The 17787-nt window shown below is 39.3% G+C and overlaps 1 protein-coding gene across 1 annotated transcript; it reads right to left on the minus strand.

The window, feature by feature from the left end:
* Nucleotides 1-3553: 3553 nt before the first annotated feature.
* On the minus strand, nt 3554-12083 carry SMIM10L3 (small integral membrane protein 10 like 3). The gene is made up of 2 exons (XM_074919319.1): nt 11847-12083; nt 3554-10282 (listed from the first exon to the last, which is right to left on the minus strand). Exons 1-2 carry the CDS (start codon nt 12030-12032, stop codon nt 10262-10264), a joined length of 207 nt encoding a protein of 68 aa, XP_074775420.1. The 5' UTR covers nt 12033-12083; the 3' UTR covers nt 3554-10261.
* Between the last annotated feature and the right edge of the window lie 5704 nt (nt 12084-17787).

The following is a 17787-nucleotide window of genomic DNA, read 5'->3' on the forward strand; positions in this document are numbered from 1 at the left end:
TCTTCTGTGATTGGATTACAGGATTGAAGCTGTGATTTGTCTTACTAAAACCACTCTAAGTTACTTAAACAGATAAATCCTACTATCAGATTTCTCTTCTTATTGATTACACTTTCTGAAATGCAAAAAAAAACCCCAAACCTTGCTTGCTTTCCTCACATTTTTAATTGGCTGCTTCACCTTCTAGTTCTGCATTATTATAAGGTATATGTAGGACTGGAAGGACAACAGAAATAACTCAGGGGAAAACAGTAGAAGTGTCATTTTCCTTTTCCATAAAACGGATGTAAAATACTTGTGCTTTTTTATTTCCTCTGAGCGCATTTCCAGTCCTTATTTAACCCCGCCCCCTACATGGAATCTGAACTATTTGACAAGAGTTCCTGTTAGAGGGAAAAATCAGATCGTATCTATGTTGCCTCTTGTCTCAAGTTGTAATTTACTTCTTCTCACTCCACATTTCTGGCAAAATGACCTATCAAAATTAAACCAAGAATATGTTCAAAACACTTTTTTTCCTTGGTCTTTTATTTCCCCCCCTGAGTTCATTCCTTACCTCTCAGGTTTTATATGTGAGGTTGAGAAGGGTCATCTTGTGTATGTCATCTGCTACAAGGCAGAAGTGCAGTTCCCTCCCAGGCAGATCAGCTGATGGATTTAACAACCACATGTGAGTAAGGAAGATTTACCAGAGGTACTTCACTGTTAAAAGCATTCTTTTATAGTAAAAATAGCAATATACAAAATAGAATCAAACCTTTGGACAATGCTGTTTCAATAGAGGCCTTCAGAAAAAACACTTCCGATGTGAGGAAAGAGAAACTGCTAAATAATCCATTCAGGAATAGCTACAATGCCTTATGGATACTTTATGAAAATATATTAGCATTCAGTGTAAACTGAGCAAGTAGTGAAGAAGCTTGACAAACTGACCATAACAAAACATCCAGTGATGAAAATCTCCACAGACTTCTAGCTTGCTGGCATTGGCAAGTAAGTAGTTTAGCTGAATAGAAAGAAATCAGAAGATACTGTTATCAACTACGAATGAATGATTATAAACCAGAAAGAAACTGTGAGGAAGAGCTCTGAAAATGATGTTTGACAGTAACAACACTAGACAGCTTTTATTTTAACAACAGATTGTTGGGAACACACACTGTATATCAAAGTGAAGGACTTGAAACCTGCTATAGTCTGTACAGATGTTCTCACTCAGAAAGCAGCCAGAGGGAACAGAAGATAAAAGAAGGCTGTCCAACTCTGAAAATGGTTTGAATTTTCATTCTGTCTTGACAAGTGAATCTAGTTTTTGTAGTCCCTGATTTTCAGCCTGATAGAAAATTCAACATCTACAAACCTGACCTAAAGTGACAGACACCTAAAGTTGTACAAGCAAGCACTTAGAAAGGTGCTATACAGTATCCTAAAAATATTTTTGGTTTTCTAATCTTAAATGTTTTTATATCTAAGGAGGGGAGCAAAGACCAGAAATGGGAAATGTAACTATTCTAACTGTGGAGCAGGTCATACATGCTTGCATTCTGTGTGCAGTACTTGGAATGCAAAGCGATGATCTGAAAGGCAATTTAGGAATTTCTGCTGTAGAAAAGATTTTTTTTTTTTTTTTATTATACAAGGCAAGACAGGATTACTGAGCTGAGAAGGGTCATTTGTGAATAACTTCCATCTGAAGTGATTAAGAGCTCCAGCCGCTAGCCCCCCAAGAAAGGAGCATCAAAAACATCCTGCTTGTCATTTTTGTTCAATGAGCAAGAGGTGAGCATTTAACTTCTGTGTTGATTTTGGTCCTTTGCCCTTAGGGATACTTTTAACAATGCATAATACTTGAAAGAATTCCAAAATGTGTTTGTTTTTTTTTTTTTTTCTTTTCTTTGAACTATGAGGTTAAAGATAAGTAAAGGAGTATTTTGACATGTCCAGAAAATATTTGTGGTAACAAATAGATATAGCACTTCCTAATACTTGCATCTTGTAACGTGATTTTTACAAACACACCATAGTTCTTGATTACAAGACCCCCATCCAATATTTTTTTAATGAAAGGTAAAGCACTCCATCCACTTTTAAAAAATTATCTCCTTAAGAAATGTATCTTCAGCAGAATCTTTGTTATCTGTGTTTGGTTCAAGGGTGGTTTTTATTAATTTTAAGTTTCTATCATATCTGCCAGAAAGGCAAGAGCTGAGAAATGTACTGAAGAGCTACATGTTGTGGTTGGTCTAAATTGCTAAAAGGCCCTCTGGCAGTCTCAGATTTGCATAGAGGAACTTTTGTTCCTGTACCTATTAGCTGCTCTCATAAAACTCTATAGTACAAGATGGACAAAGACAAAGTCGTATGTCCCCAACTTGAATCTGAATTCAAATCCCAATAGGAAGAGATTTGGATATGCATGTGGTAACATGTCTATTCCTGAGTTTATTTGCAAAACTATTCGAAGTTCCTTGAAGATCCTCATGTACTGCGGGTATCATACCCTTTTATATAAATATATTAAAAATTATTGATAAACCATCTGAAAGTGATGACAGCTTGAGTAATTAAGGCTAGGTCACACTAGTGTCACAGTGGGGTGGCTGGAAAATCAATGGCATCCAAACAGGTTAGAAACTATTACTTCAGTATGTACCATGTGAATTGCAGAAGCAATGAGCAATCTTCAGTGAAGTGCAGAGAGCATCTTGATAGCACTTTAACTGTGGATGCCTAACCTCATGCCAAAACTTCACAGAACTTATTAAATGATTACATTCATTCTCCTTCACATTCACTTTTTTTTTTGGTAACAGAAAAAAAAAAAAAAACCCCATGTTTTGAGGGGAAAGATACTCAGCATTCATCATTAAGAAAAACAGTACACACTAATTTTGTACCGAAGGTATCAGCCTTTTCTTCAGGGTTGTCAATACTATTTCTTTTCAGAATAAACACAGCACATAACAATAACATACTTTCTCAAAGTGTATCACTTGCGGCATCAAGGGATCCTGAGATCAAACAGAAACTGTAAATGAATTATGTCTTTTGAGTCAAAAATCAAAAAGTCACGATAGCAGCTTTCAGAAGAGAGATCTAAAAAGTGAGGGTTTTCTGGGGGTTTTTTAATGTTTTTTAATGCTCAACATTAAGCAGAAGATACAGGTTTATTCCACTCCTTTAATGTAAATACTTTGTTCAGCAAAAACAAGAGGTCTGACACATCTGTTAATACTGTAGTGATTCTAACTCTGAAGAGAAACCTCCATTAATGTTATCCTGACATATGCAAGAGAGTTCCTGTGGCCTTTCTACATATTTAGCATGGTTTCCTTTTCCCTTGTAAAATGAAACTCTGATGCAAGATTAGAGCTAGTTGGTTAGGAAATACATTCAATGCAATTCCAAGGTAACTGGTTTGTTAAGGCGTGGCACAAAAAAAAGCATGTAAAGAAAATGCCTATGAATGAATATTGGTGGCTAACATGATTAAGCTAGCCTAGAGCTCAAATACCAAGTTTCCAAAGGCAAGCATAAGGTATTTAGCCTTTTTATTCTCAGACAGGTTTTGAATTTCTTTCAGTAAACAGACAGCTCTCAAACTATGTCTGAAAAAAACCACTCACTATCTGAATATAGTCAGAAAGATCTCTTTAACTACATCTGTACAATTTATACAGTGAAAAATTGCAATGAGAAGCACCAAAACTAGCTCTTTTGTAGAGCACAGACAAAACATAATTTTGAAAAAGATTTTTATTTCTGTTTTTAAATAGCTTGATAAAACCCACCAATTGGTACTCAGAATTCAATTGTAAACAGTTACAATACATTACTGCCGTGTATTGATTTTGTACATTAACCTATTTGCAGTGACAATCCATAAGACAAAGTCGGCATACTTATAACCTGAAATGCACTGTACTAAGAAAAAAACGATGCCCTAACTGAAAATACTTAAAAGACTGATGTTTAACTCCCTCCTGTGGTATAAGTGAGCAGCATCACAATCAACAGCTTCTGGAAGCTTAGATAGCACTCCATATTATTCAAAAGTCTGTATTCACCTCATTAGGACAACAGGTTTCAAGTTTACTGTGGAAACTCCTCTCAAGTTAAAAAGTGTTACAATAAATTTCTAAAAATACATACAAATTTGTAAACATCTTTCTCTGGAACAAACAAAAATGGTTTGTGGCAGCCTTCTCCATCTCCCACATTGCAATAAAAAAAAAAAAAATAATTAGGGCCAAAGACCAAGGCCATAAAGTAAAATTGTTCTGCAGGGATAACATCACAGTTCACAGGAAGTATTAAGTGTCAGCATTTAAAGTTAGTGTTAGTCACCAGCAGGTAGCAGGCCCCATTTTCAAGGAAGTTCATGGAACACTCAACTTCAAGTAATACATCAGGCACTAAGCATTAGATTTACTTACTTTTAAGAAAGCTTAAATTACATCTAGTTATTTTTATTTTTGATACTAGATAAAACTGACTACAAAACAGAAAAGTATCAGTGTGCTTTAATTTTACAAATTTGGGTTTTAACAGTTTTTGCCATCAGGTTTATACAATCTTCCACAAAGAAGGAAGAAAAGAGAGTTGCAAAACAGGCTATAAATATATTGAGATCACAGAAATAAACTGGACCTCTTCAAGGCAAATATTCTTTCTGGAAGTCTCTCAGGCCATTTTCTAAAATGTTTTAGCTTTTAAATTTATTTCATCATTAACAACAAATGAACCATCTACTTGGTCTGACTCTTTTATCACCAATTCCAAAAAGACTAGGATAATTGAGATTTTGGAGTGCAACACAGGATTAATTTCAAGTGCACACCAACAGGATTTACTTAATGCAGAGTGGTAAAGGATAGCATTATTCTAGCACTTCTATATTATTCTTTTCACACCATCAGCAGATCGATATCTACGTCCTTGTATTTAATTGAGCTGATCATAAATACTAGTATTTTCATAGGCAAAGTTGTTTATTTGAAAGTTCTACCAAATGCAACTCTTCCTTGAGGATTACAGGCTTTGTAGTCCGAGATATTGAAAGTGGATTCATCACAAATATTTTTTAAAAATCCTAAAAAGTTTTGGGGGTTTTTTTCCCCCCAGTTATTGACTGTACCACAGAAACAAGTGTCAGAACATGTTTTATTCTATGCACTCCTGGAAAAAAAAAAGTTTCAAAACCTTAAGAGTACATTAATGTGATTTTTTCAGAAAGTTACACTATTAACCTAAAAACCTGAAGAATATTGAAGCTAGTGTGTTTAAGTTCTTACCTCGGTGTATTTGATACAAATTCTAGCTGCAATTCTCAGCTGACAGAGGTACTACAAATTTAAATTAAATATTATATTTTAAGCAAAACAGCTGTTTTGAAGAGAAAAAGCAGAAATATGTCACATTGAATACCTATTGCTCTGTCAGATATACCACTTGTCACACACCCTAGTGACAGACTATGGATGCTCACTCACATCTCTACATGGTTTCTGTCAGGTTTTTATGCATAATTAATTACAGGGGAGTGTTTCTGAAACAGAATATCAACATATGCTTATGCTGAGAAGTGACAGGGAGAGAAGAGAAGGCAAATACAGGTAAGACCAAGCCACAAAACCAAAAGGAACAGGTAGACAATAAGATGATAAATTAGGAGAGTACATACAGACCTTCTTCCAAAAATTACAAGTGTGTATACCTATAAGGAGGGGCAAGGGAGGAGAAAAGCAGAAAGCAAGCAAACTTTGGCAAAGTGTAAGAAAGTGCAGTCTTCACAGTCCTAAAAAACACCACCACCAAAAAAACCCCAAAACAACAAAACACCAAGCCCCAAACAAAAAAAACAAACAACCCAACACTGAAAAAGCAAAAGGCTAAATAAGGTCTATGGATAGAAATTATGTGTGCATTGTCATACACCATGAGACAGTTTAAAGATTGCACTAGCTAATATCACACTGAGAAGTACAACACCATCTCTACTGCATTTTGCGTTGTAGTGTCAGAAAGTAAATAAGCATTTGCATAAGCATTCCAACATCAGTGATAAAACACTTTATCTACATGCAGAGCTCTGTGTGCATACATTTGTTGGTTTTTTTTTTTCAAAGCAATACACCATATAGTAAATTTCCACTCAGATGTACATTTATGGGAAACTACTAGGCAATTCTCTAAATACTGAATATTTTCTTACTTAATTTGTTTTCTAATGGCAGAAATAGAACTCTGTGCTATGTAGTGCAGGACGAATCTGGACACTAATCAATGAAACTTCAGAAAGCATGAGTTGTTTAGTAGAACCCTGACATTTTGCTTAGAAATACCTCTTTCCAACACCAAGAGAAGAGCAAGATGAGAGGAACTGGAAATAAGAAGGCAACTTCTGGTTCAGTATAAAGGTCCTTTACCCCTACTAAAAATGTTATTCTTCTGTACTATAATAATCATCCAAGCCAGTCTCAGCCCTAATGGCATATTTACTCAGAAAACCTTTCCACAGCTAACTTACTGAAGCCACAAAACGCTGTGAAAACTGTTTCTTAGCTGAGACACCTTCCATCTTTTTAGATATCAAAACGTTTGTAGGAAGAGAACAGTAGTCTAAACCATATAGTGTTTGATTTACGTACCTTATCAAAGGATTGCCATCCTTCTGGTTCACTATTCTCCCCCCAGACAGTAAAAGCCATTTGAGCATTGTCACTGCCAGTCAAACAGTTCTATTAGTGCAAGAACAGTGCTTTCAATTAATGGCCTCCCCAAGCTTAAAGTGCAGTATATTACATGACATTTTAACATACCAAACTATCCTTTATTTGAATTTCAGAAGGAATGTTCAAGTTAGAAAGCTACCTTTTACGTTTTAAGTAATAAAATCCAAGGCAAAGTACATACACTATCTTAAAATGGATTAAATCCACTCACTTAAGACATATTCTTTATATCTTATGTTCAATATACATATACACAAAAAAATCCATCATTTTGCTTTGCTGCATTGTATCTGTATTTAAAGTGATCCTGTAATAAGTGATTAAAGGCTACTCAAAGAAAATTTTGCTTAAAACAGGACTGTGATACATAATGTGATTCAAAGTTCCAAGATCCCTTTCTGCACAGACTTGTAGATAGACAACCCTTAGTACCCCAGTGTACCCACATTTAAATTCTAATTTACAGGTGGTTTCTCTCATGCTTCATTTCCCCTCCCTTTTTTTCCCCCTCCCCTGTAAAATAGCTCTGTTAAAAACTGGATTAATACTTTTATGCCTTTAGCTACTCCTCTTGCCTATTAACCTGACAATATCACCTACAAGTTGTTGTATATGACTATGGTTCCCTAAATATGTGGTTCCCAAATTACATAATTTGGGAACAGCAGAGTAGAAAAATCTTCCAGGCCAAACCGTTCAGCTGAACTGACAAGGTCTCAAGTACCAGCTACAGGTACAACTGTGCCAACTGAGTCTTCATATAGGAAGTAAATGCAGCTGTAGATGCAGGACTGTGTTTATGTGCAACTTAAAAAAAAAGCTCACTGTACAGAAGAGCACATTTCTTTACCTATATAGTTATAGAGATTAAGATGCAGTTGCACAATGTTTTCTTTAGCAGTCAAGCCATCTTAAACAGGCTCCAACACCTCCCCACCTTCATTCCTCTATCCTCAGTTCTGCCAAGTGCCTGTTTTGGGTCAAGCTGTATGCACACAACAGCTTAACACCATAACTCAAATAAGCCACAGACTTTTGGAGAAGTATATTTGTTTCTGATGTTTTGGGGTTTCAGATCCACATTGCTTCAGCAATCTGTTGTTAATCTCGTGTTAATACCACTGCAATGGTGATAAATTGCAGCAGTGGAGGTGGGAGTGAATAGCATGAATGGCTTGACTAAGAGGAAATTGTTGCTGTCAAAACAATTACTTACAGTATATAATAACCTATTATTTTGCAGGATTTGGTAATTTTGTGACAGGTAATCATGTCATCAAAAGTCTAAAAGTTAAATAATTAATAAAAGTACACACCAGGTAAAAAGTTATTTTCTAAATTAAAGTAAATGGCTTTTTCTCTCTTCTAACATCCAGAAGAAATAGCCAACCAATAGGGATAATAAAACCACAACATATCATTTAACATAACAAGTAGTATATCTTAGTTTCAGGACTCAAATAGCAGTAAAAAAATCCAACATATTTCCTCATAAAACTGATAACCAGCATCTCACCTTCATGATCAAGGTGTTTTCTACAGAAGTGTGCCAACACCCAACCAACCACCACATTAGAAACTCTACTGGCTTTCCAGGTGAATTCAGTTCAAACTAAATGCAACATCACTCACTCTCTTTCCAAAATGCAGCTAGCTAGCAAAAAGGATACTTGGGTGTGTGAATCACTGGCATGACTTTACTCTGCATTAAGTCCTCACTTCTAACTCAGGGTGAGCTGATGATGCATCCTAACTCACTTATCAATACTTCCCTCTTCAGGCAAGCCCCTGGAGCACACTAAGCCCACCTATACCAAGTCCCTTGTAGAGAATTTTGGACACTGTTCAAATTTTGACCTACTGCACAATTAATTTCTTCATCTAAATGCCCATGGGAGCCTATTCCTGCAAATTCTTATTCACAAGCAGCTCTACTGATTCCAACATTACTGCTCCAGTTTTTGCCAAACCCTGTTGTCAGAAGTCTGTCCCAAAGCCAAAGTCAACAGGCCAAGAAATAATTACTATGCTTCAGTGATAACGATCACTTTTTCAAGGAAAGAAAACATTCTTTTAGAGAATTGTTTATAGCATCTATTGTAGCACAATAAAGCTCATGAGATATTGTTTAAATTAGAGCAGTACTGTGAAAAGGAACACTGCTGAGAATTATGCTGTATTGAAGATCACCCTCCCAACACCTTTCCAGTTCAAAGTGTTTAAGGACTGATACATTAGTTACTGTTGGATTCAGAGCAGGAATTCGGTTCTACAAGAAACAGTTTCATTGGAAGTGGTTGTAAATAATAGCCAGTACACTCTGCTTATACAAACCCTTAAGTAAACAAAGGATATGTGCTAAACAATCACACTGGGTTCTAGTCTAGTGTTAACAGCAGACCTCCAGAAGTCCCAAAGATTTTTGAGATTAAGAAGTTCTTTCCACGCAGATGCAGGTATTCCTTCCAAAAAAAGTCCCTATGCTTCCAGCAGCCAGTTTTACTGGCAATTACAGAAGTATAATTTTTACTTTAGCTGTCTACTTCTCACTAAAACCTGAACTGTAACCTTGTCTCTGCTATTTAGTTAAGTGTCTATTAATGTTAAAAATAATTATTAAAATCTTAGTACTTTTTTACCTTCACTACTGCATATGAGACACCTGCTAAGTGCAAAAGCTAGCACAGAAGTTACTAGCTGTATGATGTGAAAATTATTAATCACATAATCTATATTTGAAAGCATTTGATTGTATCCAAGTGCTGGCTCTGAAGATACAAGGTTTAAGTAACAAATCAAAAAACAGGGTTTCTGATTGTTCAAGAGTTCCATAGCATACTCGTTCAGTGAGGCAACTGGAATAGAACAGAGATCAGGAAGCCCACCAAGCTCCATCTCTTTACAAAATGCAAGCTGCGATTCATTCTCTTTGCTACTGCTCATTTCTAACTCCAGAAACTGTAGGGTTTTATTACACTGCAAATTTCCCAGCCAGAAGTGTGCAAAACATACAAAGTTGTCTCCTGGACTGCATGAGCTAAAGTCTTCAGCAAAACTGCAAGCTTTCTCCAGCCAGCCCATTACTGAAATTCTGTTAATGCAGTGAGAAACCCTGTCAAGACTGTCTTTCCCAGAAGAAAAATGCAAATGAAATGAATCCTTCCAAGGAGCAGCTGCACTTGAGTTCCTCCCTGCTGATTCACTCAAACTCAGAGTCATTTCCTTGCCAGCAGAAGGCAGAGGTATAGTATTAATGAGAGAACAATTCCTGGTCTTAAAATAAAATAATTCTTGTAAACTTCTATGATTTTGAGAAATGTTCAACATGGAATGCACATGCGTCAGGTGAGCTGTTGCCTTGTGATGATATGGGCCACCATCACATACTTGTTTCTTGTTTAAATCTTTCTTCATAGTCCTAGAGAAGACGAGCATAACTTTGCTGTTTCACAACAGGCTGAATTTGAAGACGTCTGTGATTGACTCTAGTTGCAGCATACAGTGCAAGCAGCACAGGAAGTCCCAAGTCAGTGGATCTCAATATGGACCTAAACAGAAAAAAAAGCAGAAATGTATTACACTAATATCCCAGTTTCTTGGTGTCTGGCATATAAAAAAAAAAAAATTTAAAAATCTTTAACATAAAGAACAACCCAACTGCAGAAAGTAAGAGTAGTCCAAACACACAAGTCTCCCTATAGGTTGCTTGAGCACATCCAAGGAGGTAGGAAGTATACCCACATTTAAACCTTCTCCTGTAGTTTCAGTTTAATCTGCTACAAACTCTCTTTTGGTAACAGGCATCAATGTGAGTCAGCAAATGAGAAGCTAGAGATTTGCTGGGTAACAGTACTGTTTTCCTCAACCAGTAGAAATGCAGACCGTAACTGATTAGAGGCTTAACATTAAAAACAAATATTAAAATAATATTCTGAAATCAGATACACAGTGCTGGAAACCAGCAGTGTGCCATGCACAGCTTCCCAAAGGGAACTGGTCAGACTGGCTGCACTGGCACAGTTACAGGGTATTGGCTGTATTGTAATCAAATGACAAGCTGATGTTGATACAAGAGAACTATTATGTACCAGCACAGATAACAAGCAAAAGGCAAAGCATTTTCAGCCACCATGGCTACTAAGCTACGTGTACAACTCCTGGCAGCGTGGCTCAATTTCAAGCTTCAGAACTGTAGGATGAGTCCCAAAAATAAAAATATGAGACACGATCTCCTCCCATTTCAACTTACCTTTAACAAGTCACAAACTGCAGCCAGACTTGTCTTTCAGCACCTGGACACTAGCCAGCTGCCAAAGCTTTCATTACAGTTACGTTTATGAGCACAAAGAAAGCGTCCAATCTGTGGCCAGAAAAGATGTTTGTTGTGATAGTCCATGGCCTGCTTCTGTTGCCAGTTAAGTTAAAAGTAAAGCTTTTATTTCATCACAAACCCAATGAAACTTCAACCTGACAAAGAGTGAGAGCCTCACATGTCTTTAGGTCAAAGCTGTTTTAGGGAGTTCCATGTTTTCAAGAAACAGGCTTAAGACAGGAGATATGGAAATTAAATTTGAACTGTCATTTTCATGCAGTGACACTATTTAAAACTATCTCCACTGTTTTCCCTCCTACAATCGTTCTTGACTTAAAAAAAAAAAACAAACACAACACCTTATGAAAGAAATTATTTTCTTAGCTCCTTAGAGGGTGTCAGGGGTGTGCTACCAAGGTGGACATATTCACAATGTATCGCCTGTCTTTAAGTTAACGATGGCTCAGTAACACGGAGGAACTCGAGGTGAGGCGGCGGCACGTGTGCTGCTGACGCCCGGAGCGAGCAGCGTACCGGGGTCCTTACCCCTGGAGGCAGGCAAAGGCGAGTCTCCAGAGCCGCATCCCAGCGACACGGGGGAGCGCCGCGGCCTCCCCCCGCCCCAGCCCAGCCCAGGGGACGCGTCCGGCGGCGCTTTACCGCTACTCGGAGGGAGGCGACAGGGGCTGCCGAGCCGCCACCCCCGGGAACGGGCGGCCGCCGCTCCCCCGCGCCCAGCGGCGGCACCGCCGGGCGGAGAGCCGGGACGCGAGTCCTCCCCGCCCCCTGCCGCCGCCCACCTGCAGCCGCACGTTCAGCATCATGGAGGCGACGATGTAGAGGTAGGGGAAGTTGATGCGGAGCTTCCAGGCCAGGTCGAAGAAGATGAGGAGGGTCCGAGTCAGCCCCTTGCAGAACACCCCGTAGGACCTGGCCGCGGCCGACTGGGAGAGCCTGGCAGCCAGGGCGGACAGAACCGCCGCCATATACCCCCGCCCGCGGCCCCCGCCGCGCCGCCCGGGCCCCGCGGCCGCCCCCTCCCCGCGCCCGGCGGTGGGTGTCGCCAGCGGGGCGGGGCCCTGCGCCGCCGACGTGCGGACGTGCGTAACCCTCGCGCCGTGCGCCGGGGGCGGTGCTGAGGCGCGGGACCGCCCCGCCCGCCTCTTCCCGCCGCGCATGCGCGCTGGGGCGCGCGGCAGGGCCGGCCGGAGGGCGGGGCGCGGGGCGGGGCGCGGGGCGGGGCGCGGGGCGGGGCGCGGGGCGGGGCGCGGGGCGGGGCGGGCGCCGGCAGCCCCCGGAGCCGCGGGCTCGGCGCTCGGGAGTTGAAACCGCGGCGGGAGCCCGCGGAGAGGCCTGCTGCCGAAAACCCGTCTCCTGGGGAGCTCGTTCTGCTCGGCTGAGGCGGGGAAGCCTGAGGGCTTGGCCCAGGTGTGCGCTCTAACCTTCTCAATAAACAGCTCACGGGGCTTCGGTATTGATCGTGCTCTCGGAGTTTGGGCGGGAGGGCTTGTCGTTTTGTTGTTCATGCAGAACGACATTTTAAAAAATTCTGCGAGCCAGCTACTTCCTCAAGGATATACTTTCTATGCTTTTTAAGCCAACACTTAAGTTACTCCGAATTTTAAATAGAGCGTTCAAGTACAGGTTGCACCTAAGATTTCCAAAACATTTTGCAAGCGCTTCCTAGGAAGCTCTTTGACATAAATTATCGTGACACTTGCTTTGCAGGTAGGGGAAAATGCCCCAAAAGATTAATAGATGACCAATACCATTTGTGAAGATGCCCTTTTTTTTTTTTTTTTCCCCCCCAGAACTGTTCTATACAATTTCCATTCAATCAACTTTAATAACTCTAAAACGAAACAGAAAAATCAATGTCTTCATCTGAACTCCTTGTAATACACTATTTTATTGCCACAGAATTATACTGTTGCACAAAGAAAGAATTCCAGAACAAAACTGGACACTTTTCCAAGTTTATCTCCAATCCCTTTGTCTGTAATCCATTAGTTACATAACAGAGTGGAAAACAAACACTGTGCAGCTGGAAACTGTAAATAGTTCAATTAAGGAAACTACAGGCACGATCTTGCGCTCTTAGGAATGGGACCATTTTACAGATAGAGTGTTTCCAGAGCTTGTGGTGTTAGGGTGAGGAAGCCCCTCTGGCCTGACCTGTGTTGCCCTGGGGTCAGAAGTGGAGCAAGTTATAAATGGCAGAACCAGGGAGCAGAGCAGTCCTTCTCACAATTCTTAACTCCATCCAGCCTCTGACCAGACTCGAAGGAGCCCATTTGGATCTCAGGCCTCTAGATAGCTCCTTCTTAGCGTGAAAATCCCTGATCTACTTCCTTCAGTCGCAGTTCTCCAACTTCAGACAGCCGCAGGTCATTGCTGTGGAGTTAAATGGCTCAGAGTTGAGATTATCCTATTGACTCTTACAAAGCAAAGCACCACTCACTCAGATTAAAGAGGTCTCAAAGAAAATGTCTCTTAAAGCCTACTTTCTCACGAATTTGTTCATCTTCCACAGGGTATCCTAGCAGATTCAAAACTCTTCAGATCCCTCTTTAGTCACAGACTTCTGTCAGTTCTTTCATCAAAGATGACTGATTCCCTCTGAGGCCAGGATTGATCTCTTTATAATTTCATATCTTCCGTGTGCCTGGTTGTCTTGACCCTGCCCGTACTAATCCAAAGAGGAAAAATTTCAAAGGACTTGTCATTTGTACTGTTTTAATTTTGGAAAACTTGAAATAACTTCATGAGTTCATTCAGAAAGTGTCCTTCAGATTATTATTACAGCAAGTTATGCAAAAAACAAAACAAAACAAAACAAAAGCAGCAGCCAGAAGTTATGTATATTATCCATAAAGTTCATGCAACAGCTTCCGATTTCGCAGTGTCTTAACTTCTGTCAGTTTTCCAAAGACAGGTATAGTGCTTCTGCAAGCAGGGAAGTAATGTACACAGTGGTTTTACCACTGGCTGGTGTCCCCAGCCTTCTTTCTGTGTCAACTCAGCATGTCTGGTTTGTGAAGACCGTGGCATCTCTTTTTTCCTCCTCATCTGAAGTTTGTAATAATCCTGTTAGTACTGGAGGCACAAGAACTGAGATGTGTCCAGGCCTACACTGGAATTTCGAGGTAATTCTAGCTCCCCATTGTCTCCGTTCCCTTCTCTGTGATGTGTAGTGAGACCATCTTCTCAACAGCTAAGCACAAACATGATTTAGCTGCCACGGGACATTTAGCAGCTTTCCATGATTAAATTGGAATGCAATATGATACACAAAGGTTAACTCAGGGAGCTGGTTTACTTTTATATTCATTGGTAGATATCTGCCAAATTCCCGTTAGTTTGGGCTCATGTCGCACATTGAAATAGATGTGACACAGTATCAGTTTAAAAATCTTGATTAACTGTAAATTACTTTTCACACTAAAATAGACAATATAATTAATAAATTAGTCCATAATAACAAGTTAGCATCGCTATTGATTTGGATCTAATTATTTAAATACTGAGATTGATAAAACACTCTTTAGCTTTCCAACAAAGAAAGGAGCGGATAATGCAACCGAATACCAATTGAAGAGATTCACCAGATTTCGTCACATGAAGATTTGGAAATTAGCTAATTAGTTTGACAGTGAAACTAAACCTCAAAACCATCCCACACTTCCTCCTTTGATTTCATCTCTGTCATGGTGGTAAAATAATTTTCAATTTAGCTAGAACACTGATTACTTTAATATGCAGAAGTTCAAAACTATTGACATGCAGTTTGTGGCTAATGGCCACAGAGATCATTTTCTGTCACTTTAATGCCATCATCCCATTTTTGCTTCCTAACCCTGACTCCTCTTTCTCTGTTGCATCAGACAACCACATCCTTATCTTTTCAAGTCTTTGCATGTTTTATTTCATTTTACTTAAAATTTCTTCTCAGGTATTCAAATATTCCTCTATTCAAAGAAAAAATGTTGTTAGTCCACATTACTTGTTACAGTTTCAAAATGTCTTCTTAAGCTTTCTTAACATATATCCATTATATTTAGTAGTTCCTTGTAGGTTTATGCCAAGATTCCTCTATTCTCCTTCAGGGCTCCTAAGTTACCGTATTTCCAAAAGAATGAAAAATTAGGCCCTTGATGTACCTACCACATAGACCAATTATCTAATCACCTTTCCCTGTTTAACTGTATGTGTCTGCCCTCTGCTTGGGATAGATCTCTTCTGGGAAGGGTCCTCTCTTCGCTCTGGAGTGTGATGGAGAACAGTCCTTCAGCTTGTGATCAGGTCTCCAGGGCTCTCTGGCAGAACCAGTAACAACATAGACAAACTATGAACACTTAGTATTTAAATGAGAGAGAGTTTAGGCTTATTTGTGCTTGCAGTTCTTTCTTTCTGGTGCCTTTTTATATCCATTGCTATGTACGCAAAAATTGCATAAAATGATTGATAAAATTATTGATAAAATTATTGATAAAATGATTGCAAGAGACTGAGCTCATAACAGAAACTTGAAAAGGGGGAAAAGTCAAATATTTTAAACAATAAAACATTTTTTTCTCTTCAGTTCCTATGATCTTCTGTACTTTTTTGGACTGAAAGTTCAGTTTAAAAAAAGCCAGATGGTTCCTAACAAACCCCTTCTTGTGAGTGGGTTTTTTAGGACTGTAAGGAAACTTGTCATCAGCTATGGTAGCCTGTCTGCTGACGCCATGCCTTCCTTCCCCAGCAGCGATCTGCCTTGGCTGCCTGGAATCCCAGGCACCCCTCAGAGAGTTTATTGTCCCTGGTGACAAAAGTGTTCAGTTTACTCTTTTGGTTTGTGATGATGTCGAGCTTAAAGACACCCCTCTCCAAAACCTTTCAGAAAATTAAGTGTACAACACACAGTGGATTCTAACAACACGGTTTGGCAAGTTACAGTTAGATCCATGGAAGGCTGCTGACAATATGAACAACTCTTGCAGAAGCTGTTGTGTTATAACATAGCTTGCGCTGAGGACCATCGGTGCTCTAACACAGGCAGTATTAAAAAGGCACAAGACCTCCTTGGAACAGGTATTTTTCATCAGTTTAATAAAGGCAGGATCTAACATTAAATCAAAATACCTAGCTGCCAAAAGAAAGCAGAAATACCAGTCACCCAACTGCACATCTTGGTAAAACCAAAAAAGGCGACTGACCTACGTAACCACGAACCTAGACTGTTTGGCAATCAGGACAACTTTGTAATGTTTAGATTTAGGAAATGGAGAATCAGTCAAACACCTTATTTTGGGAAGTCTTCCTCTTCAAGAAATTGTTACTTAGCAGCTTATCAGTATACAGTCATTGTGGGAAAAAATTGTAAGTTTTTCATACAATTTCTATATTCTAGTTATGCTAAAATAAGCTATTTTGTACTTATTTATGATATTTATTCCTCTAAAAGTTCTTCAGAATTTCTACAAATGATTCCAGTGAGGAATAGATTCCACAATATATCACTTTTTGACAATTGTCTAATTTCTGTAATAAATGTACATTTCTGTTCTGGATGCTGACTGTGCTACATGAGGAACCACTGATTTTCACTTCTGGCTTTGATCTACTGTGGTTTTTGAAGCTGTCTGGTTATTGTCTTGCTTTCCACTCCAAGAGAAGTTGTTAGTCGGGATGTGAGTCACAGCTGTGGAGTATGACTGAGGGAAGTAGGCTTCTTACCACTCCATTTGTCCTCAGGGAAACTGACCACAGAAGACTTGGCCCTTTTAGGCCCTAGCTCTAGTGAAGTCCATAAGCATGTCTGCAAGCCTGGAGCAAAAGAAACACTAAATCTTTCTAAGCAAATCAGGTGGCCAGGTTAAAGTTTGTAGCCTTCGGTCTTTATTCATGTGAAAAATGGGCAGTAGAAGGCAGTAAAACTAGTAATACTGAATGGACTTAGTAATGGTTAAACCTTGATCCTTTCTCTTAATATTTTAAGGCTCATTTCTGTGAAATGCTTGATATCAAGAGAGGCAGAACTTGAGGGGAACTTGCAGCTTACACATCTGTGTACTTCAGCAATGCCTCATCTTGGCATGATGTGATGCTTACCGTTATAAAAAGGTTCATTCCTGTATTTTTGCTGAGAGAGTTACACCAATAAAATACTGAAGTGACACAGAGAAGTCTCAGGTCCTTGTTTATAAATACATAATGATGTCTCTGTTCTAAAAGGCTTCCAGCCATATACAGGGATTACTGTATATAGTCCCGCTGCCTTCAACAACAGTTCTCACTGTAGTAAGCACTGTCTGTTACTGCTTGCTAAACCTGAGGGTAGACATAAGTGAATGCAAAGCCTTATGTGGTTTTTATAACTGAAATTATTGACAGAAGAGATACTTATCAGAAGCTACCTAAAGAAAATACAGGACTTGTTTCTGTTGTATACGTGTACCAGCTAAATCATCTATGCTAATATCATATGACTGTGATGTATTTATTTTACAGAGCTTTATTATTAATGTAGAGATTTATATACTAGCATTTTATTTTTATGCTCCTTTAATCTGTTCTCTCTGATGCAGCAAATGCTGACATTTAAAAGTTGTGGTTCCTTTTTTATTGCTGGCTTTGGTTCCTCTGGAGCAGACTGAGTACTATATTTGTACAGCATACATATCACATGCTAGTACAGGTTTTTTTTTCAACACTCGGGAAACTAATCATGCCAAAAATCTGCCTGGAATATCTAGAAAT

The sequence above is a fragment of the Athene noctua genome, chromosome 15 (genome assembly GCF_965140245.1).
Source record: "Athene noctua chromosome 15, bAthNoc1.hap1.1, whole genome shotgun sequence".
NCBI lineage: Eukaryota > Metazoa > Chordata > Aves > Strigiformes > Strigidae > Athene > Athene noctua.